This window comes from Pseudonaja textilis, chromosome 8 (assembly GCF_049901715.1).
Source record: "Pseudonaja textilis isolate UNSWEBS1 chromosome 8, rPseTex1.2, whole genome shotgun sequence".
NCBI classification, from domain to species: Eukaryota; Metazoa; Chordata; class Lepidosauria; order Squamata; family Elapidae; genus Pseudonaja; species Pseudonaja textilis.
The window spans coordinates 26746741-26770019 of record NC_141997.1 but is presented as its reverse complement, the minus strand read 5'-3'; the positions used below and the strand labels follow the sequence as shown (position 1 = coordinate 26770019).

Here is a 23279-nt window from a genome sequence, read left to right as displayed (position 1 = left end):
GACTTCATGTGTTAATATCACCTAGGTCAGTGGTGGCTAAGCTTTTTGTGCTCCTGTTCCAAAAATAGTGTGCATGCTTGCACGCTCGTACTCACATGCCAGCACCCAGAAGGCAATGTGCAGCCCCCATGTGCCCCCTACACATGCTTGCGCAATACCTACCCACCCACCCCACTGCCCCCTTACCTGTACTGCACCTCACAGCTGATTTTCGGCCAGTTTGAGGCCTTTTTTGGACTCCCAGAGGCTTCAGGAAGGCTTCTGAAGGCTTTTCAGGCCAAAAACTAGGCCCATTTCGTCACTTCCGGTATTTCCAGAAAAACGGGAAGTGATGAAATGGGCCTAGTTTTCAGTCTGAAAAGCCTACAGAAGCCTTCCTGAAGCCTCTGGGAAGCCGAAAAGGCCTCGAACAGGTTGAAAATCAGCTGTGAGGCACATGCATGCACAGTGAGGTAAGTTTGCCTGCAGCTCGCGTGCCAGCACAAATGGCTTTGCATGCCACCTGTGGCACGCATGTCATTGGTTCGCCTTCATGAACCTAGGTATTCATTCCCTCCATTCATTCTAGTTCAATGTAGAATAAATTGCCTATTTTATAAAAGAAAAGAAAAAGAGTTTTGTGTGTTCAAGACAAAAACAATGTGAAATTGTCTTGGCATTTCTCTTTACTGTTTTTTTCCACTTGGAAAGGTCTGGTTCAACTAGTATGCCAAGTAGTATAGCTCTGTGGTAATTAAAACAAGTTTCAGAGAAATCTTCATGTATTATTGTATTCAATGAGAAAAATACCCAATCATTGTTAAAACTGAAATTATTACATTTCTTCTCCTGAAATGGGTTCAGAGTCTGGGTAGAAAAAGCATATTTAATGTTATTGCATTTAACATAACAAGATTTCTAAGTAGTCACCCTAGGATTATGGCATTAGAGAAAATTTCATCCTTTCTTTTCAGATAGATAATGTAGGATCTTCTTTAGAGGTGACAAACAGTAATTATATAAGTTCTACATTGTTGGATTTTAGAAAAATGGGCTAAAGCCTACAGCTCATGTTTCTTTAGAATTTTGTTTTATTTTTACTTTATTTAAGAATATTTATATGGTCACCCTACTCACTCTCAGTGACTCCTGGAAGCCTACAAAGATAAAAAAAAATCCAATATATAAACAATAAAAAGCAATAACCCCCACTCCAACCCCTGGAGACAACAGTCAATCAAATAAACTACTTGATGGGCTCCATCTCATTATGGAATCCTGAGGCCCATTGGCAAAACCAGATCTTCAAGGCTTTGCAAAAGAGTATCAAAGTGGAAGCCGATCTTATCTCTGAGGAGATGATGTTCCATAGGTAGGGAGCCACCAAGGTCAATAAGCCCTTGTTCTTGGTTCCACTAGAGCACAGGTGTCAAACTTGTGGCATCACATTGCCATCACGTGATGTTTCACAACATTTTTCCTTTTGTGGAGCTGGGGTGGGTGTGGCCTGCGCATGACGCATCTGGCCCATGGGCCAGCAGTTTGACACCGCTGAACTAGATGGGCCTACTTAGAAGAGGGGACCTGCAGCATTCCCTGCCTCCCTGCTTTTCTGGGTCAGATAGATGTGACCAGGAAAAGAGGGTCCTTCAAATAATGTGGTCCAATTGGGGAATATATTCATTGTATTTTTGGAATATAGCTATATTAGTTTGTTACAATAACTTTTTCCCATAGCTTTGTGATTCTTTGAAGATTCATGAGTAATCACAAGTTAATTATGAGTTAAATTTGTATGAACTGCATCTGGTTTTATACATAAAACAAGAAGTTAACATTTTAGAACAACTTTTATTTTGAAGCTACACAACTCATTGAATTTACCGGACTCACTGAATTTGGTGAAAGGAAATGGTAAAAATAAACCTTTAGATTATTTAGGGTTTAAACCAGAGAATTCTGGGAGTTGAAGTCCACAAGTCTTAAAGCTGCCAAGTTTGGGGACTCCTGGTTTAAACCCACAGAGATGAAAATGCTGAGACCTTTAGACACATCCCATTTGGAAGCCACCAGGTGGGATAAATCTACAGCTACAAGAGTAACATTTTTCTTCTGGAAAATGAATAAAATATATAGGGAAAAGAGATAGGTGTTTGAGTTGGAAGAGTAGCATGTTGTATAAAAAGGATTGTGTGTAATCACACATTGTTCTGATTGGTTTACTGTGCATCCAGGTTTTGATTTTATTACTGAAGAAACATAAATAAGCCCAGTGCTCTTGTCTAGCTGGCAAATAACAGTGTAAGAGAATGTTTCAGTATAGACTTTTAATAAAAGTACTGGCATCTATCAAAAGCTCAAAGTGAAAATAAATTTTGTCAGAAATATAAGTGAAATTTGTAGGACCTTCAGTTCATGCCTTTCACATTTGTATGTGGGGAGAAAAGTAGCTTTGGGAAGAGATTGGATCAAACCCTAGAGGACCCATAAACTTATAATTTCCCCCCAATTTGGTACCTCCAAAGGTGTTATAATACAATTCCCAAGAATTCTCATCAGTGTAGCTGTGTAGATAATAATTTGGTATGTTTTCTATATTTTTCAAAGAACTGATATAAGGTTATTATTTTTCTGTTGGATTTTTAGTAGGCAATGTGTGGTCAGAGGAGAAAATTATACAGAGAATATCCCATGTCATTCCCTTCAGTGTTTTCATGCTGTGGTTTGCAGTCTGGAAGCAACTCATTAAAAAGTAAAGCCTTTTTAAATTTGAGCTTGACTTAATTTGGCACCAACACAGAAGTAGCTCATCAGTGAATCCTTCAAGAATCCTTTTTCCAACTTTCCAGTCTATCTCACAGCATCCCCTGGCATCCCCGGAATGTCACTATTAGAGCTAGTCTGCCCTATCACCGAAACAATATAAAATATGTCTGTATTATTATTATTTTGACACAAGTATGGTTGGTTAATTCAAGTGGATGTTATAAATCACTACCACAGAAATGGATCTATCAGATCTGCTTTGGTATTGAAGATTAAATTTCCTCCTCTGTCTTCTAAATCTCACTCCCAGCATGTAGAGTGAAAGTTGTTTTGGGGGTGGGGTGGGGAATAGTCAACTAATGATATCTCAATGGGCTGATTTGTTCTTTTTTGGGAATGGCAACTACATCCAGTAAATTGAAGCATGACAGAACTTAAAATTGAATTTTCTATTTTGGGGATGATTCGGTCTGTTTTATGGATATCATTATTTTAGCCATGTACACTAGTAGGGAATCATACTTATCAAGGTTTTAAAAAGGAAATGATAAACCAAATCAAACTTAGAAGACACAGTAATTTTGCAAGTATATGGAAACAGCTCCTGAAGTAGCTGACACACATAAATATTTAAGATGTCACTGAAATATATTGGAAGACAGTGGTCACCAGCAGATACTGTAAGTTAACTTTGTTATAACAGATGTCTTGATGTATTATTTGCAACTCATCTGGCATAAAGTGGCTGTAAATTAAAATTATCTGTCTTCTTCAGTACATTTTATGCCTACTCTTCAAATCAGCAGACATTCCACTAAAAGTGACCCATAGAAATAAATCTTCAAGAACCATAATGGTAACCATACAGATAGTATAATAAAAATATGGGAGAAGTATCATAAGAGACATAAATCCACTAAACTTCATACAAACAATGTTTTTTTTTTTGAAGATGAAGAAGATAAAGATGATAATCAAGGAACAAGAGTTAATCAATAGAAGTTTTCTAATTCTTACAAGATATTTCAATATTTGGTAGTACATAAAATTACAACAAAATCTTATGAAGGTTACTGAAGAATGAACCAAAGCTCCTAACTGGTTTAATTATGTACAGATTAGCAGTATAGCATGCAAACTAATGCAGAGGTCATAGGAGAGCTTGAATTTGAAAATGTTTTAATAGTGTAGCTAGTAATTAGGGTTTTTTTTCCCACAGATTTATAAATTAGTGTAAAAAACAATTTAGGAATCAGTGACCAGATATTCAGTCTTTTCAATGAAAAGAGATTTATTGATGCGATGCTTTCTTTGTTTTTAAAATTTAATGTAGCAGATGTTGAAAGCATCACTTTCTTACACTTTCATTCTCTATTAAAGAGAGCCTTTTGTTATCCAGAGTGGTTCAAGGCATATACACTATCTTATTTTCCATTTAAATCAGATTGATTCAGCCCAGATTCATAAAGAAGCAATACATTCTGTTATTGTATTCAGTCAATACCTCCATGTCAGCAACAGTTTAAATGCAAATACATATTTTCCCTTCAGTTTAAAAAATAGGGGATATGTCAACTTGGTTTTATACTATGTGTAGTTATAAAAACTATCCAGCATTTGTAAAATTCTCTTTGCAGATACTCAATAGAGGAATTTAAAAAACTACTTAACACGAAGTCAGCATCATCCATGATTGGCTTAAGTATCCGAGGTCTTAAATTGCCCAACTTGGAAAAGCTAGGGATTGAACCAGAAATTTTTACTAAACAACATGTGTTCTGATGCTGAGCTCTAGCCCCATGTACTTTCAGCTTCCCCAGCCAGTACTCCAGAGTCATTAACAACATAATTGTTAGTAGTGGTAGCTTTTCACTGTAGTTGCCATGTCATAAAATTCCTACATTTAGTCTCATGACCGGTGTAGGCCAATTATTTTTAAATGATACTGTCTATTTCATGCTGCAAATAACTGGAGCTTTATTGGAGGGAAATATTTCATGACTTTGAAAGCACACAGAAAGCACCTGGAGAGTTAAACAGATAGCAAGAACTGTAAGTCTAATACAGCGTTTTTCACCCTTTCTGGCTTTGTGGACCGGCAGGAGGGAGAAGGGATGGTTCCGTGTGCAGCTTCATTGCTGCCTGCCACTTGCACGAATGGAGCTGTGCTGTGCACTCACCTGCCCGCTGCGTGCACAAGCAAAACTGTGCATGCACACATGCTTGCCTGCTGCTTCTGAGGCCTGAAAGTGGGCTGCACCTGGGACTTGGGGACCCTGGTTTAATAAATATGATTGCAAAGGCCTGAGTTTAAATTTCAGAACCAACTGCAGTTTCATGTACAGTCACTGCATTCAGAAGGTCTTTTTTTAAATTAATTTATTTCTTTTATCAAGAAGGATAAAATAGAAAACAGAAAAATAGAAAAATGAGTATCCAACACTAATGGGGGGGGGGGAATTCTTGTGTACAAAAAGAAAAGAAAAAAAAACCCCACAAATGTCAAATAGACCTGATAACAAAAATACTACACTGCTCAAAAAAATAAAGGGAACACTTAAACAACACAGTGTAACTCCAGATCAATCACACTTCTGTGAAATCAAACTTGTCCACTTAGGTAGCCACACTGATTGACAATTAATTTCACATGCTGTTGTGCAAATGGAATAGACAACAGGTGGAAAGGATAGGCAGGTAGCAAGACATCCCCAATAAAGGAGTAGTTTTGCAGGTGATGACCACAGACCACTTCTCAGTTCCTATGCTTTCTGGCTGGTGGTTTGGTCACTTTTGAATGCTGGAGGTGCTTTCACTCTAGTGGTAGCATGAGATGGAGTCTACAACCCACACAAGCGGCTCAGGTAGTGCAGCTCACCCAGGATGGCACATCAATGTGAGCTGTGGCAAAAAGGATTGCTGTGTTTGTCAGGGTAGTGTCCAGAGCATGGAGGCCAACCAGGAGACAGGCCAATACATCAGGAGACGTGGAGGAGGCCGTAGGAGGGCAACAACCCAGCATCAGGACCGCTACCTCCGCCTTTGTGCAAGGAGGGACATGACACCATGCAGGACATTTGGCATTTGCCAGAGAACACCAAGATTGGTAAATTCGCCACTGGCACCCTGTGCTCTTCACAGATGAAAGCAGGTTCACACTGAGCACATGTGACAGATGTGACAGAGTCTAGAGATGCCATGGAGAACGTTCTGCTGCCTGCAACATCCTCCAGCATGACTGGTTTTGCAGTGAGTCAGTAATGGTGTGGGATGGCATTTCTTTAGGGGGCTGGACAGCCCTCCATGTGCTCACCAGAGGTAGCCTGACTGCCATTAGGTACTGAGATGAGATCCTCAGACCCCTTGTGAGACCATATGCTGGTGCTGTTGGCCCTGGGCTCCTCCTAATGCAAGACAATGCTAGACCTCATGTGGCTGGAGTGTGTCAGCAGTTCCTGCCAGATGAAGGCATTGATGCTATGGATTGGCCCGCCCATTCCCCAGACCTGAATCCAATTGACCACATCTGGACATCCTGTCTCGCTCCATCCACCGATGCCATGTTGCACCACAGACTGTCCAGGAGTTGGGGGATGCTTTAGTCCAGGGGAAGGAGATCCCTCAGGAGACCATCCGCCACCTAATCAGGAGCATGCCCAGGCGTTGTAGGGAGGTCATACAGGCACGTGGAGGCCACACACACTACTGAGCCTCATTTTGACTTGTTTTCAGAACATTACATCAAAGTTGGATCAGCCTGTAGTGTTTTTTTTCCACTTTAATTTTGAGTGTAACCCCAAATCCAGACCTCCATGGGTTGCTAAATTTGATTTCCATTGATAATTTTTGTGTGATTTTGTTGTCAGCACATTCAACTATGTAATGAACAAAGTATTTAATAAGAATATTTCTTTCATTCAGATCTAGGATGTCTTATTTTTGTGTTCCCTTTATTTTTTTGTGCAGTGTATATTAAATGAACAAATACTCTAGATGAGGAAGTCTAATAATATCTAATAATCAAATCGACAGAGAGGGACTTATTTCTTTATTTTAAATATTTTTTTATTTTTATATTTTAAAGAGGGACTTATTTCTGAGTAGGCAATATAGAACTGTAATTTTAATCATCTCCAAAGAGTCAGGTACACTAACAGAAGCTAAAAATAAATTCTTATCTGAAAGACAATGTTGTGGAAAGAAGCCTTTAAATGTCTGGGGAAAAATGCTTCAGAATCAAACAATGCAGAAGAAACTTATTGCAGCACTCAGAATCTACTTTTATGTGCAATCGCTACAATAGCTGTGATTATCGCAAGATCAGTGTACCTGATGTATCATTACATAAAGCTGTTTGAATTAAAATGCTCATACATACAAAAAAGTGATAATTCATACGATTATTTATATGAGTCCTGCCATCCTTTTGTGATTAAAAAAAGAATTCAAGAGTATCTCCGTCACACAAGAGTATCTCCTTTGTTTAAAGATCCTTATATCTGAAACCTAACAGGGAATAACGTAGAATTACTGTGTCTATATTTTTGGCAGTGAATTGAAATTAAGAGCTATTTTTGTCATAGACGGAGATGTTCTCTGTCATTTCCAGTGAAACCAATTTCTGCCCCTTCTAGATAATATGATAGAGTATCACTGACACATTTTCCATGCTAGTGGTCACCACATTACCATATTATGCAACAGTCATAAGGTTTCTGAACATCACCAAAGATTCAGCAAGCTCTCATCAGTATATGTGAGGTGAACTCATCACAGATAAAAATCTGTTGGAAACTCATTAGCCAAGCAGTCGGAGAAGCAATGTCATTTCCTTACTCAACACCCATTGGTTGGTCATGTGTGCCTGCTTCAGAGTTCATATTTGGAAATGATTGCGTTAGGTTTGCATGTTGTCTCAGAGCAGATAACAAGAAATTATATAAGTGTGTCACAGGAAAAAAATCCCTAAATATAGACATAAGGAAATAAGGGCCATTCATTGTCCATATAAAGTATTAGACCGACTCCCATGTAATTAAACCTGCACTTACCTGTAAAATAACAGTGGCATGGGTGGAACATAGACTAAGCTAGTTACCAACTTCTTCATACAACATGTCTAGAATTACACTGGCAATCATGGGTACAAATATTTCAAAGATATTCTTTAAGAGGACACATTAATTGGTGACAAGAGAAGAATTCCAGAATCTCCATAGAACTCTTGATTAAAAGATTCTTCCTCAACTCTTGACTCAAGAAATACTAACAATCTGATTCCAAAATAATATACAAGATAATTGCAAGATCAGACTTAAAAGCAGAGGAAAATAATGGCTACAAAAACCTTCATCGGCAAAAAAACAGCAATTTTGCTTAGCTAAACACAGGGCCTTTAGATAATTTAGAGGCAAATGTTTAATAACCATTCACCCAGTGTCATGATGATGGAACACTAAAAATTCAGTTTGTCCCTTTATTTCTGATACTGTCATCAAGTATTATTGTAAAATATTAATGAAATACCAATGCGTCACAATGAAACAGTTTGCTTGGAAATGAACATAAAATGTATACCAGCATGTAATGGTTACCGTGTGAAGGGCAGGAACTAACAAAACAAATATGGTGAAAAGTATTATTTACCAAAGGTTGTGAATTTAGTTATCTTGTTCAATTTATATGGCTGCTCACGTGCCAGAGAAAGTATCAACAATATTTAGTATAAGCAATTGCTTTAAAACCATAATTGCAATATCTACCTATCATCCATCCATCTATCTATCTATCTATCTATCTATCTATCTATCTATCTATCTATCTATCTATCTATCTATCTATCTATCTATCTAATTTATATGCTGGCCATCTCACTATGCAGAATGATTTGATGTTTATTAGAAGTTAATAAAAGTAGATGACGCAGTATTTGCATACCAGTTTTAAATATTTGGATGGGGATTTGCTAGGCTAAACTCCAACTTTGTGGATCTATTTTCTTTCCTTCTGTAAAACTTTTATTGAATGTATCAACTTCAAATGAATGTTGGAAATGCAAATGTAAAGAAGAGACTTATTTGTGGTGGACTTGTAATAAAACAAAGAAATATTGGAGTAGGACTCATATTCTAGTATAGAAAATTCTTTATATTCTATAAAGAATATAATATCTATGAAATACGCAAAACATTTCTATTTATTTCGTAAATAGAATTTTTTTTCCAAGCATGGTGATCCAGGCTGGATACGGCCTCAGAAAGTAGAGCTTCTTTCAATCATACTGAGTTGCTGCAAGAATATAAGTTTTTTCCATCTTCCATCAACCAAGAAATGTAAATAAGGTGTTTTCCACATTATAATACCTGCCCAATGAATTAACAGATTGAGAAATACTAGGAATACATTATTCCAAGGTTAAAGAAGAAATGAACAGCATTTGTGCTCATCCATCCCCATGTAAAGCCAATCAAACATCAATGATCTACCAATTCTCGGCTGAAAAAAACCTGAACAATCTCTAAGTGGCAACAAAGAGTCAACTACTATAAGTATCATTCATCCTGAAAAATGGGGCCGGGGGGGCAAACTGGCTTTCAAACAACCACTTTGCCCAAGGCAACATGGACACCAGAACTAAACCTGCAACTTAAATGCCAACTTTGTTCCCATCTTCATTAATATTATTACATAGCCTAATAGTTGCAACTACAACAACTGAGGAACTTAATCCACTTTGTGGTCCCATATGCTACCATTATTCAAAAATGTTTTGCCATTTAGGGCAATTTAGGCAGTAATAAAAAATGAATCAGAAAAATATATAAGCCTAAATGGCCATATTGAAAACTAGTGACAGTACATTTCACTCCTTCAAGACATTCTATGTTGACCTCAAGAATAATTGAGAAGATGTATGCAAAGACTGGTTTCAAGATGAAATAGTAGCATCAGAAATTATTAAGAAATTTCATGCAATTCTTCATGGATTCATCAAAGACCGACATTTCTGATCTCATAATATACACTCATATTCTGAATGCAAGAATGTTTGTGGCTCTTTTGTTATTCGCTCCCCTCTTGCTTTCCTTCAAACAAAAATTATGCATTTATGTGTGGGAAATCTGATGCAATGCTTGCTTTGCATTAATTTTACTGTCCATTGTATCAGAGACAGGACTGGAGAATAGCAAGTTAAATGCCCATCAAAAATTATATCAGTATGTAGGCAGTCATCAACTTATGACAAGTGGAACCAGCATTATCCACTGTTAACCCACACAGTTGTTAAGTGACTCATGCTCAATATTACAACTTTTTTGCCATGGATGTGAAGCAAATTACTGCAGTTGTTAATCCCATTTCTCCATTGAATTTGTTTGTTAGAAGCCAATTAAAAAGGTTGCAAATAACAATTAGATGACCCTGGGACACTGCAACCATTGTAAATATATTGCCAAGGGCCTAAATTTTTATCATGTGACTATGGGGGTTGCTGCAATGGTCATAAGTGCAAGGATCAGTTGTCACTGTTTTCAGTGTTGTTGCAACTTCCAACAGTTAGTAAACCAATGGTTATAGATATTGAAAACTATCTGTACTAAAATGTAAATATGAACTCAGTGTTTCTTCATTTGCAGAGGTTAACATTATAAATCTTGCTGGAAAACAGGTACACTGCACTACATTTATAAAGGAAAATGTTTGTACCTCAAGGTTGAAATGAGGGGTCCTTGGTGCTTTCTGAGCTTGGATTTTTTTTTCCTTGCAGACATTGCCCAAACTAGCTAACAGCACTGATAATGTTACCTAGTTTGGGCAACAAAATGTCTGCATAAAAGAACCAAGCTCAGAGTACACCAAGGACCACTACCACACTATGGTTTTTATCCCAGTATCCTTATGATTGTCTTCAAGGGGTAGCCTAGCTTTCTAAATCATGCCATTTTGTAATGGCTCCTGCATTAGAAATGTGAGATTGAATCAGATTCCAGTCTTCAAATAATTTCAACGTAGGCAAAAAACGTGATTGCTCAGGAATAAGACCTGCAGCACCATACTTTGGGACAGGTCAAACACATCTTCTCTTTTTCCTGCTCCACAATTAAAGTAATAACAAAAACCTAGTATTTGGGATAGACACTCTTTTGAAAAATGGGGAAAATATACATCCAAACTAAACTGTGCTGTTTCTCTATGTCATATATGTGGGTATATGCATAATTTTTATTTGTTTATTTATTTATTCATGTTTATATTAGAGGTGAAGACCCTTTGAGAACTGTATGCAATGAAATTTTATTCTAATGTATACCAATTAGTGTACATTCAAAGTGACAATAAAGTCATTCTAAGTCTAAGTAAATTTTATTCACTCCGTTCCTGTATATAACCCATAAAGGGATATCATGAATCAATTCGTTGCTCACAAACAATTTTAGTATTAAGGTTAGGTCTCTAGATATAATGCATATGCAAGTAGGAACTAGACTCTTTCAAGTTCTTAACAAGACACACTTGACATTCTTGGGTGAATGAAAGCAAAACTTTTCTCAGGCAGAAAAGGATCTCGGAGAGTTCTTCACCCCCCTCAAAATTACATTAAAATTTTAACTTGGAAAAGAAGGTGAAAGCTTGAAAGAACATTTCCCACCCTCCATAAAAAGCTATTGAAACCATTATTTCCATAGGAAAAAATATTTTTATTTTTTTTTAAAGAACAAATTCAGTTTGAAACAGATGTGGAATGTGAATTTTCATAGATTTCAATTTCTCAAAGGGGCTAACTGCAACATAGAACAAAGCAGATTTCAAAACTAAGACAGTCTATTTTTTTTTTAAAGAAAAAATATTTATAACTCAAGCATAATACTGTGTTACTTACAAACTGGACAAAGGAATTTTTAAATAAATATTCATGGTACACAGTTACAGCACAAATATGCAGCAATTTGGCAACCTTTTTAAATCTTATCTCTTTATCCTGGAAACTGCGCAAAGGGGAATGACACGGCCTTTAAACAAGCTGTAGCTAAATACATAGCAAAAGTCAGATTTTATACAAAACATCTTGTTTAGACTTTATAAAAAACCAGTGTTGCTTTATATACACAGTCTGGTTAAGAAAAGATGTTTATTCTCGGTTCCATGTGTATTTTTTAATTGAATCTTTATTTAAAAAGGTGAATAAGGCTACTGTAACACCCCAAATCCATATACAGTCAATCTCAACTTATTTACAGCATCTTCACTCTTAAAACATGATGATGTAAATTTTCAAAAAGTTAGGGCTAACACAAGCAAGGCATTTACAGTAACTTTTCAAAGCTGAACCAAACACCAACCTCAAGGAACAGTTGGCAAGATTGTCATTATTCTGCACAAGACACAACACAGGTACACAGGGCTCCTTTCTCCCAACCCCCCCTTCCTGGGTTGCAGGTTACTCTTCTTTATAGATTTATTCAATAATCTCCCCTCCCCATGTTTAGTACATTATAAGAAGGGAACTAACTGGCTAAACAACCTCTTTCAGGTTTTGTTTTTTTAAAACTACCCCATCTATTTTTCCACTTCCCCTCCAAATCCTAAGGACTTACAAGAAAAACCTTGCATGGATGGGTTCATAGAGAGAAAAGCTTTAGGAAAGGACTGCTTCTGTGCTGCAGCTAGTTACCATAGTAACCTCCCACAGAACCATGTTACTTCTCACTTTCCTCCCCCCCTCCCCTCCATCTCTCCCTTCATGCACCAACGTCATTTTCAGGTTCAGGAAATACCAAAAGTAATCATTTCTATGACAGGATTCTGTGGTGAAGTGTGGTGTGGTGATTTTTCTTTTTCTTTCTTTCTTTTTTTGCATGTGCTCTGTGGAAGTTGAGAACCTTAAAATGCTGTAGCTACAACTTCTTTCGAGTCCAGAAAGTGAAGTGTTGCTATGGTAACAGAATTATGTGATAAGACATCTATTTTGCATAGCACATAAAAAAAAGTAGATTTATGTCCCCCAGGGTGCAGAGGTTGGAGGAGAACAACAACTACGCTTCAAAGCAGGAACTTTATAGTAAACTTTCCTATTGGTATCCAGCTCAAAAAATACTCCATCTCATAAGGCAAGGCGGGAAAACACAGCACAAAAAAATAAAAGGAAAGCCATATCAGAATATCTTGTTAAAATACATTGTGTAGTTATACACTTCTCTCTCAAGATTCAGGGGCTTTGTTTCCTAGTCTACTGGTTATGTAAGACAGCTAAGAGGGTTTGGTTATTTTTACATTTCTTCTCAATATTGTTCTTTTTGGAGTTAAAGATCTAGTTTCCCCCAGAAGTAGCCAAATTGATTTCATGGTCATAGAGGAATTTCACATCTTCTCTAAGGATTCTGTGCAATTTCAATATATAGATATATTAGTAATCTGAACAAAATCTGCTACCATACATCCCTTGGGTTCTATACACTTATTATAAATAAGTCACATTATACCTCCCCTTCTTGTAGCTGAATGCGTTGCATCTTTATGTGGTGGTTTACCATATGTGCTTTATTTCAGAAAGAGAAAAATCCCATGAATGGCAGTACATGACTAACTCAAAATGCACTGCCAGAAATCAGAATGTCAAAAGGTTTGATTGAAGGAAAAATACAACCCTGACCAATTTTATATAGATGTGAATGCTTTGTTTTGAGTGATGGAATTATAGCCCTCTTGACCATTAAGCTTGTGATTTGTCTATGTCAGATGTTGCTGTTTTCTTTTTCCCTATGTTTAGATAAAATATGGTAAGTAATAGCAGCTGTGTCTGCTTAAAAAAAATCATTTGAAGCAGACCAAGATTTTGCTACAGCTAGTTCAAAGCTGTACATCTTATTGCTGGTAAAGTACCACAGCAGTCGTGCCCTAATATATCACCAGCAGCCTTCTATTGTCTTGTCTTCCAGGCACATTAATTTTCTTGCACTACTTTGTGGGAGAAGTATTTTCTCCTGCAAGATGCTATTTGAGAAAACCTTGGCATCCTTCAAGTACAGACCCTAATCAGCTGCTCCTATTGCTGTGTGTTAACACTCTTCATTGAACTCCGGATATCAAAGTGCTGTGCTATTTAAATTGTCTACCTTTGTCTGGTTGATATTCCAGAGACCGTAGCATTCTTTCAGCCCTTCCCTCTCTCTTCTGCCACACGTCATTTCTATTGTGGATTCGGCCGACAAGCTAGCTTTTGGGTGGAAGATTCTCCTTTCAGCAAGCCCAAAGTCTCTCCCAAAGCATTATCCATTCAAGTAAGGCTGCTTTCACAAATAGGTGGAATATGGGATGGTAAAAAAATATTATTATTTTTTTAGAAAAATCACTTTTCCAAAAGCAATGCATGATATGGAGTGCATAAATTTTCATATGAAGGATGACAGAATGCCGTTTGGTTGAAGTAAAAAATGCCACAGGGACCGACTAAAACAAACAAAAAAGTTTAAAATCTTACTTAAAAGCAGAGGTCTGTAAGACAAATCCATGAGCACCAAGAGAAGCACACACAAAGTCACAGGGCTGCATTTCAAGCTTGACGACTTAAGACTCTCTTCCTAGAATGCCTAAAACAACCATTAGTATCTGCGAGTTGCTCCATCTTCCCTAGGGGGTTTTTGTACGTGCCTGAATGCCTACAGCACATGGCTTAGAAGGTGATGAACAAACTGCAATTGCTATGGGAATCTTCTATGTAACTTCTTCCAGCTTCCAAGTAAATGCTTGTTCACCAAGACAGGAATTCTACAGACTCGAAAGCTGCCCCCTCAAAGCAGCTCTCTGTAACAGGGTGGAGCTTGCTGTTCCCTCCTCTGCATCTGGTCCAGGAACCCACACAGTGGCTCATCACAATCCCCAACCTCTGTGTCATGGATAGCATTTGACCAGACAGAGAGAGAGTTTTAAAACAGGTACCACACTGAGTGTTCATCAGACCTTGTAATAAATATTTGCCGGGCTTTGAGGGGGCATCTCCTGAACTATGTACACAGGATGTCCATAGTCACCACTGACTTTCTCATAGTGAGGGCAAAAAACACTATCTGCAGTCCTCAGAGGGATGATAATGTCACTGGGTTCAGACCCGTTGTTGTTCCCGCTGCGTTTTGGGGTTGCTAATGTACTAAGTGACAAAGTTGTCGTGTGCTGAGGCGAATGCTTCCTGTGTCTCCTTCGATACTTCAACAAAAGAACCACCAGTGTGATGATGATGAGGAGGAATATGATGGACCCTGAAGCTATCCCTGCAAATAAGGCCACCTCTGAACCAAGGATACTGGAATGTCCAGCTTTGCTCCCATCTGAGTTGGGACCTAGGAATAAGGTTGGAGGGAGACAGGGAGAGAAAGAGAGAAAGAGAAGGGAGAAATCTAAGTTCAAAACAATCACTGTCCATCACCACTTTGTAGCCATATTTAATTGTCTTCTGAAAACCTGAGTAGCTAGATGCAACCAGTCATTCACATCACAAAAAGACATTCTGACTGTTGTTCTCCTATCATGTTGCTCCCAAAATTACACTTTATATCTATCTTCACCCATCAGCATAGAAGGACAGCACTGATAAAACAGCCTTTGATGCATGTCATGTCTCCCCAGACATTGGCCAGCTTAAGGCAGCTAGTAGAATAAAATAGAAAAACAGGAATTCTCAAGACTCATCAGTCACTATCTTTTACAAACACCAATTTGTATTAAACTATAGTACTGTGTGCCTTTTTCTTTCTGCATATGCATCTTTATTATGTAGCCCAGTATTTAAAACAAAATGAAAACACTGATGAGTGGAATCTATAGGCTTCGGTGTTACTGTTCTAACACTGACTGAAGGAACTGATAGCTTCTTATCAGTGTTGGGACTCTATTCAAACCCAAGTCTTGGAACTGATTTTAACAGCTTTCCAAACCCAATGTTATTCAACTGGTACACAGAAAATTGTATTTTGTAGAGGGGCATGATGGCCCACTGGAACCTTCTAGTGTAGTATTTTTCAAACTTGGCAAACTTTAAAATGTCTGGACTTCAATTCCTGGAAATTTCCCAGGCCATGCTGGCTGGATAATTATGGGACCTGAAGTCCACACCTCAAAAGTTGCCAAATTAAAAAAAAAAAACCACTCTAGAAGGTGTGTTGGTCATACCTAGTATCAAGGGACTTGCTGCTTATAGAATTCAAACATTAAAAGCTGTGACATCAGAAGCAAGCATAATGTAAGCAGCAGTCCTTATTGCAAGTATATTTAAGTTTTATTAATTAAAACAAATGCTCTCTCACTGGAAAAATCAGTACTAATTTAGCTGCAACTGGATGCTTCATTTCAATGGGAATATTTCTGTGATGTTAAATTTAGGTGAAAAGAATTATATTTCTAGTATATAAAAATATTGATGTTTACTAGCTATCAACTAAAAGATTTATAAGCATGTGGGCAAATAAATTTGAAAAGAAGCCATGAAACAACTAATGGGAATTTTAAAATAAACTAGTACCTATGATTGAACAGTAATCTCAGTTTGCTGTTCTTTCTGCTAACCTTCTCCAGTGTATTCTTTCTTGTTCAAGTGAAGTAAAGAGAAGAAGCTGATGTTAAAGTGATGGCTAGTAACATAATTAACCAAGCAAAAATGCCAACCACCATGGCATGCCAATACAGAGAGGGGAGGGGGGGCTTTTGAACCTCGTTTATCAGTTTTGGGAGATGGGAAATCGCAACACAGAGTCACCATCATGCAAACTTTATGAATGTAGCAGTGGTTAGTTGCTCTAGCAGAAGAGCAAGCTGCTGATATCAATAGGGACAACCTTTGTACAGCAATGATACGTTTGCATGGGAAGCTGAAATCAGGACACTATCTCTATCGCTAGTTTCTCCAGGTAACTGCAGGCTGGTAGTTTCACCAGGTCAGGAAACGAAACTTTCAGAAATTCTGCCAGGATTGCAATCCGTAATTGATTACATATAATGATGTATATGTATGGCATCCGTAATTGATTACATATAAAGATATAAATATAAAAAGCATACTAAATAAGAGGGCTTAAGGGTGTTTAACTATGTCCTGGACAGCAACCAATTTTTTCCTTCTTTTTTTAAAAAACAAAATCCATTTCCTATTATTGCAAAATGTTTCAGAGGAAGATCTGTTCCTAAAGATCAGTAGCAACTATGTACAAAACCAAATTTATATGAAACCAAACAGGAAGGAGAAAGAGATTACATTTTTGCAGAAGCTCCATCCTCTTTTGGTTTGGTATATTCTTTTTTTTCTTTTTAAATTGGCTGTTATATATTCAATTTGCTTAGTTTGATTAATGCTTTTGAGGTGTAATCTGATGTTCCCAGGAAACTTTTCCATGAACAGATAGAAAATATGTGATGCATAGATTGTCCCTCGATCAGCAGCCAAAGCTCCATGGCCATGCAGGTGATACGGACAAAGGAACATACCAGAATGATATAAGGGAAGCTCTGAAGCTAAGCATTTTCATTCCCCAACATACTCTGAATTTGTATGTGTGAGAGAGAGGGTTATGCCAGCCTTGGAAGAGACATAGATAACTTCTTTCCAACAGAATCAGTGGGGGAGGAAGCATGTTTTTAAGAAGAGGAAAAAAAGGGAAAAAAAGCCATTCTGTCACTCTTGTTGTAGCTGTTGCAAGCTCTAAGGAGTTTAGGAAGTGGTAGCTCCTCTACCGTAGGTAATCTCTCCCCCAACCCCAGTCTCCATAGGATTGCATTTAGATAGCCCATAACAGACCCTCCTTCAGGATCTAGATGTTGTCCTGTTTACCTGCATGATCCTTTACAAAGGGACTTGTTGTGGAGCTTTTCCTGTTGGTACCAGCTTCCTGTTCCGGGCGTTTAGTTGGATCAGCATTATTTGGGGACCCACTAGAATTGGGAACTGAAAGAACACAAACGATTCACTACAAACTAATAATAATGTGCTTTCTAAGCTGGTTATTAATTTTCATGAGGCATGAATGATTTTGAACAGAAGGTCCTTTATTTTGGACTATAAGGAGATATGAGAATCTAATTTTCCTCTTTAAAGCAAGTTTTTTTGTTTTTTTTAAAAAAGCTATATAGTTATTTTAAGAGATTCAGATCATGAAGCTATCAGCAAAAATGAAGGGGATTCCTGAAATTGGCAAGAAAGCCTTTGCAAATGACATTTCAGCACAGCCAAGCAAATTGATTGACTACTAAATCAACCTCTAATTAGGAAGAACAATTCATTCTTTCCCTGTACAATAGGTTATCTATAGATGAGAAAAAGACCATGAACAAAACCCTCATTTTTAGTGAGGTTTTGTTACAAGCAAAGCTATGAAAACATTAGCTCCCTCTCCTTTTAAAACAATTTTGAGTTGTGAAACTGTACTTTAATATATGGTCTGCAAGCAAGAATAACTGGAGCACATACTATTCACGGATAACTTATCCTTCTAAGAAGAGCTGTTCAACGAAAAGATCTCAGTGAATTAACTCTTCCTATAAAATGTCAGTAACTTAGGTCCAGAAAATAGAATTTTGTTTTAGAATATAAGACAGTTTCACTCTGCAAAGCCAGGACCATTGAGTTGGGGAACAAGAGCTGTTTACAATTGTGGAAATAATAATAATAATAATAATAATAATAATAATAATAATAATAATAATAATAATAATAATAATAATAAAAAATGATGATCACTACCTTGTTCAACTTTCATAAGGATCTTCATGGCTTTTGTCTGGCATACACCTCCCTCTTGGTTATCCAAGCCTTCAAGGGATCCATTGGATGTTGCTGATTGGAAAAAGAAAGAAAAAAGAAACCAAATGAAAGTTTTCAGGATATTAACAGGTACAGCCACACACACAAAACAGTCGTTGAAAGCAGGTGTCACTTGTCCAAATTTACTTCTGTTGTTCAGGTTTATCCAGAAAAAGCCAGGAAATACTGGCAATTAAGAGAACAAACAAACATCCAATACAGGCTGTGTTTTTAGTTTCTAATTCATCCAGGTGCCTTTTTCCATAGCTGTCAACTGACTTATTATGCCAATGTTTGCTCTCCACACCCACCTCCACTCCCTTGAAAAAATGAGTTAGTTCAGAAAGAAGTTTGCCAAGTTCAGCAGAACAAGGAAGTTTAGTTTTAAATTTTTTTATTGAACTGAAATTCCACAGATCTAGTATTTTTAAATTGCGAAAAATTGTGAATATCTTTGTTTTACAGTTTGTAATAGTTCATTTATACATTCCAGTGCTTGCCTTTATATAATAACAGGGTAATATATGATATGAATTAAAGTCTAATATTTATTTATGAATTAAAGTCTAATATTTATTTAGCTTTGTATCTTCAAGGAGGCAGGTAAGTTCTTCCTCGTTTTACTTGAGAAACAGTAAAAGGGGCATCAGAGATAAAACATGTTTTTTTTAAAAAAAACATAATAATTCAAACAATCATTTCACCTCATTTCTAATTCCTTAGCTACTTTACCTTAATGAATCCTTTATCTACATTTATCTAGTGATATATTCCAAACATAACTGAAGAGGGACAATTTTTCCTTAAAAATGGAATCACATAGCTTGGCAAAAGTCTCACTGCAGCAATCGTATTCTTTCAGCTTACCACTCTCTTCACACAGCTCAAAAAGCATGCTCTAAAAATACTGATTATGCAAATCAGTTGAGAGCCAAACACAAGAAAAGTGTCCCTCAGAAAACTGCCAACAGAACAGAACAGGTGAAAATTCCTGCCATGTTATTGATTGGAAGACCACGAGGGGTAGGATGGAATTGGCAGTCTACCACTCTAATTCACAATGTTTACTACAGAAATCATCCAGAAATAGTCTTGCAAATTGTCTGTCTTGATTTACAGAACTAAAATTGCTAATTTATTGCATATCCATGCCAAATGGCTGATCTTCATTTCTAAAGGAATCGTCCCTTCACACACACACACATACACGGAGGGTTCTTCAGCCTTTCACAGCACATATGCTACATCTGGCCACTTACTCAAAGTATGAAAGAAAAGGAATAAGGGAAGGCCATGAAAATACTTGTAGGGTTTCCCATGGAGAAAAAGTAATTAAATGAGACTTCTGGCACTAAGCAGAATCTCCCTTTCATCTAATTTAGATAGGGCCCCATAAGTCGTCTTTTTCTTTAGGTCCTTTAGTTATCCCACATTTTTCCTGGGGGATTTCTTTTCTTAAAATGTACCTTATATATATTTCCCGTTTCCTTCATATGCCTGGAGTCTTTCACTAGGTCTTCCCAGCCCCATGTTGATATTTTTCTTTCTCTAATCTTCTCACTAGCTGCAAAATCTATGAACTTTTTCTCTGCCTTTGATCTACTTCTTGCTTTTGTTCTTCTTCTCCCTCCTTGTGGGTGTAACATAATTCCTCCCTACATGAACTTCCCTTTCTTGCAGCTCCGTCTCCTATTTTTCTGGATTCTGAAGTACATTTTGTTTTTGGTGTTAGAGACTAACAAAATTTCACCTCTTCATTTTCTAACTTCTGCTGTACATTTTTAAATGAGTAACTCGGGAGAAAACAGATCTGATTTGTTACATTCGCACTGCTAGAAAATAATGGAGATATATAGTTTTGTTTTGCTGAAATCTTTTTCTTCCCCCAGAGAAAAGAAAATCAATACTAAGAACCAGTTTTGGACATAAATCAAATGCATCTTTTGCTGTGTTTTTATGACCTTTTGGTTTTTGCCTTTGTGCCCATACGGTTGACAGAAATAATAAAATTAAACTCCAGTAGACAGCATAGTTAATAAACTGTGACTTGTTCTTATTAATGCCAAGATGCAGGAATTCACTTTTTTAAAAACCTACCTTTCTCTGATTAAAATGTAAGAGTATAGCCAATGTCATGCTGATTTTCAAAAAGAAAAGTTATGGCTTGTTATAACTAAGATGCAACTCTAATCATGTAAAAAATCCAGAACTTTATTCTCAAAAAAGAACAAAACAAAACCCCTGAAAACTAGTATTGCCAAATAAATATATACTATTATGTACTTGCTTTCCTTAAGGAACTGAACCTGCCTTGGCTTGAAGCTGGTTTTGCAAAAATGCTCATGTTACATTTATAATTTAGTGTAGTCTGAAAGAGTTATGAATACTTGGTAAATTATTTTGCAATAAAAAGTATCAGAATTCTTTACTGTGGGAGCTAGTACTGTGTTTCTCACAAGCCGGGCCTTATTTTTTTTTTGACCCCCCCGAAAAAACGGCTAGGCCATCTTTTCAGGGGTGACTTAATTTCCTTCCCCACCTAGAGTAGCCCATACGCACGTACCTCACCACAAGGCTGCTTCTATTGGCCGACGAAAGCTCCCTGAAGGCAGAGTCCCCAGCTGCTTCAGGGCGTGGTGTGGCTGCTTGTGTCCCCTCGCCATTAGGCAGTGTCTTTCAGGCGATGGAAGGTCCCCAAGTGCAGTCACCAGCCACTTCGATCGACCAGTAGAAGCGGCCTCGGGGTGAGCGCACACACACACTCCCCTCACCGCGAGGCCGCTTCTATCGGCCAATGAAAGCTCCCCGAAGACAGAGTCCCCAGCTGCTTCAGGGCATGGCGTGGCTGCCCGTGTCCCCTCGCCTTTAGGTAGTCTCTTTCGGGTGATGGGAACTCCCCAAGTGTCACTTCGATAGGCTGATAGAAGCGGCTTCATGACAAGGGGAGTTTGTGTGTGTGCTCACCCCGAGGCCACTTCTACCGGCCGATCAAAGTGGCTGGTGACTGCACTTGGGGAGCTTCCATCGCCCGAAAGAGACTGCCTAAAGGCGAGGGGACACGGGCAGCCACGCCATGCCCTGAAGTGGCTGGGGACTCTACCTTCGGGGAGCTTCTATCGGCTGATGTTCTATTGGTAGATCAGGGTATTCTAGCCCAGGCTACCTGCAGGGCACTCCTAAAGGCAAGTTTTCTCCCCCCCCCCGCCCTTCCCCCCATTTCTCTTCACCTCATGTAGTTCTAACGAACGATGTGAGAAATGGCAGGGAAACGCATGGTTTAAATAGGCCTAAATTTTGGGCGTGGGGCTTAATTTCACCTCATGCCTAGAAATCATGCTGGGCCTTCCTAATGGTAGAGGCCGTATTGTTGGATAAACACAGTAGCTCCTTTCAGAGTCAATTTTAATATATCTAAATAACCAAGTATCTTTCTGTACTTTCTGATCTGCCTAATGTATTCTGTGTATGTGTGTGCATTCGTGCATGCATGTGACATGTTTATAACAAAGGAATGCCAAGGCTTAGTTAATTCTGTTAGAACATGTGCATATTAGAACACACAAGTTTTCACCAGGCTATTATAGTCCTCAGCTTTTACGCTTCCTTTAAATATATTTCAAATTCATATAAAGATCCAAAAACACAAACTAAGCCTCAGCTCCAGTGCAACTACAAGTCAATGTGGTAACCTTGACTGATTGTTCTTTTCATCCTTAGTTCCTGTCTTGAAGGCTGAGGAGAGAAATGAGCCAGGAAAAACCATACAAGAGCTCAATTTCTGCTATGCTCCTGACAGTACCCACTAGACACAACCTACATTCAAAGTGTGACCCTCATCCACCATATAAGTGATACAATGGATTGCTGAAGGCCATATAATCAGAACACAGCAAAAGCGTACTATAATAAAAAAAATAGGTGGCTAGCTACTTACTAGCAACTTGATAGGAAATCAAATAGTTGTGCAACTTGCAAATTTAAAAAAACCCTCTAGGTTGCCAAATTAGCTAAATTTACTATTCTGTTATGTCCAAAAACATTTGCAGTTTACAGCTCAGCAGTAAGGTTTTTGATAACCATCCTAAAAACCACAGTACAATCATTTAGATATGCTGTTCCCATTTTTTTAAAGGATTATCTGTATTTCAGTCAAACTTGCTATAGAGAGAAACATAAAACCGGGAGCATATTTTGAATGCCTCTATATAAATGTTTATACACAGTGATTTCTACATTTTTAAACAGGTTTTCTAGTTTTCTATTATTTGACTTAGTACTACATAGCATGTGATCAACAAAGTGAGAAAGCTGGATATTTTCTAGGATATCTTGGCATATAGAATACAACCTAGAAATTACTATTTTATTATTAGTATGATATGAAGCAGAAAGTATTTTTCTCATATTTGAGATAGAAATAAATTAGTAATGTTAGAAAATGTATAAACTGCAAAATATCAACCATATATTTCTGCTATAGAAGCAACGTGTGTCTATAAGCTATATTGGCATATTCAAATGTAAATTTGTTTCCATCACAGAGATATTATTTATATGATCCCACTTATTTGGTAAATGTAAAGGATTTTTTTTTTAAAAAAAAAGCATGGCTACAGCAATAAAAAATTAAGAGCTGTGCAAGGCATTTGAAATGGGTATGTCTCAAAGAATAGGAGTGTAGGAAAGCATGCCGGTTCAAATCAACACAACACATCCTTAGGAAGGTTCAGCATTACAACTTTGAAGGGCT

At 37.6% G+C, this 23279-nt stretch overlaps 1 protein-coding gene across 2 annotated transcripts in view; it reads right to left on the bottom strand.

Moving 5' to 3' along the window:
• Positions 1-12573: 12573 nt before the first annotated feature.
• Positions 12574-23279, bottom strand: part of EFNB2 (ephrin B2) — a 54345-nt gene continuing 43639 nt past the window's right edge. Inside the window, exons 3-5 of one of the 2 annotated variants that reach the window (XM_026708345.2) lie at positions 18470-18562; positions 17561-17674; positions 12574-15080 (exon numbers count right to left, since the gene is read on the bottom strand). In XM_026708345.2, the coding sequence (XP_026564130.1) occupies positions 14698-15080; positions 17561-17674; positions 18470-18562 (590 nt within the window). In that variant the 3' untranslated portion in view covers positions 12574-14697. The remainder of the gene's footprint in view (positions 15081-17560; positions 17675-18469; positions 18563-23279) is intronic. The other variant, XM_087938574.1, reaches the window with a different exon arrangement.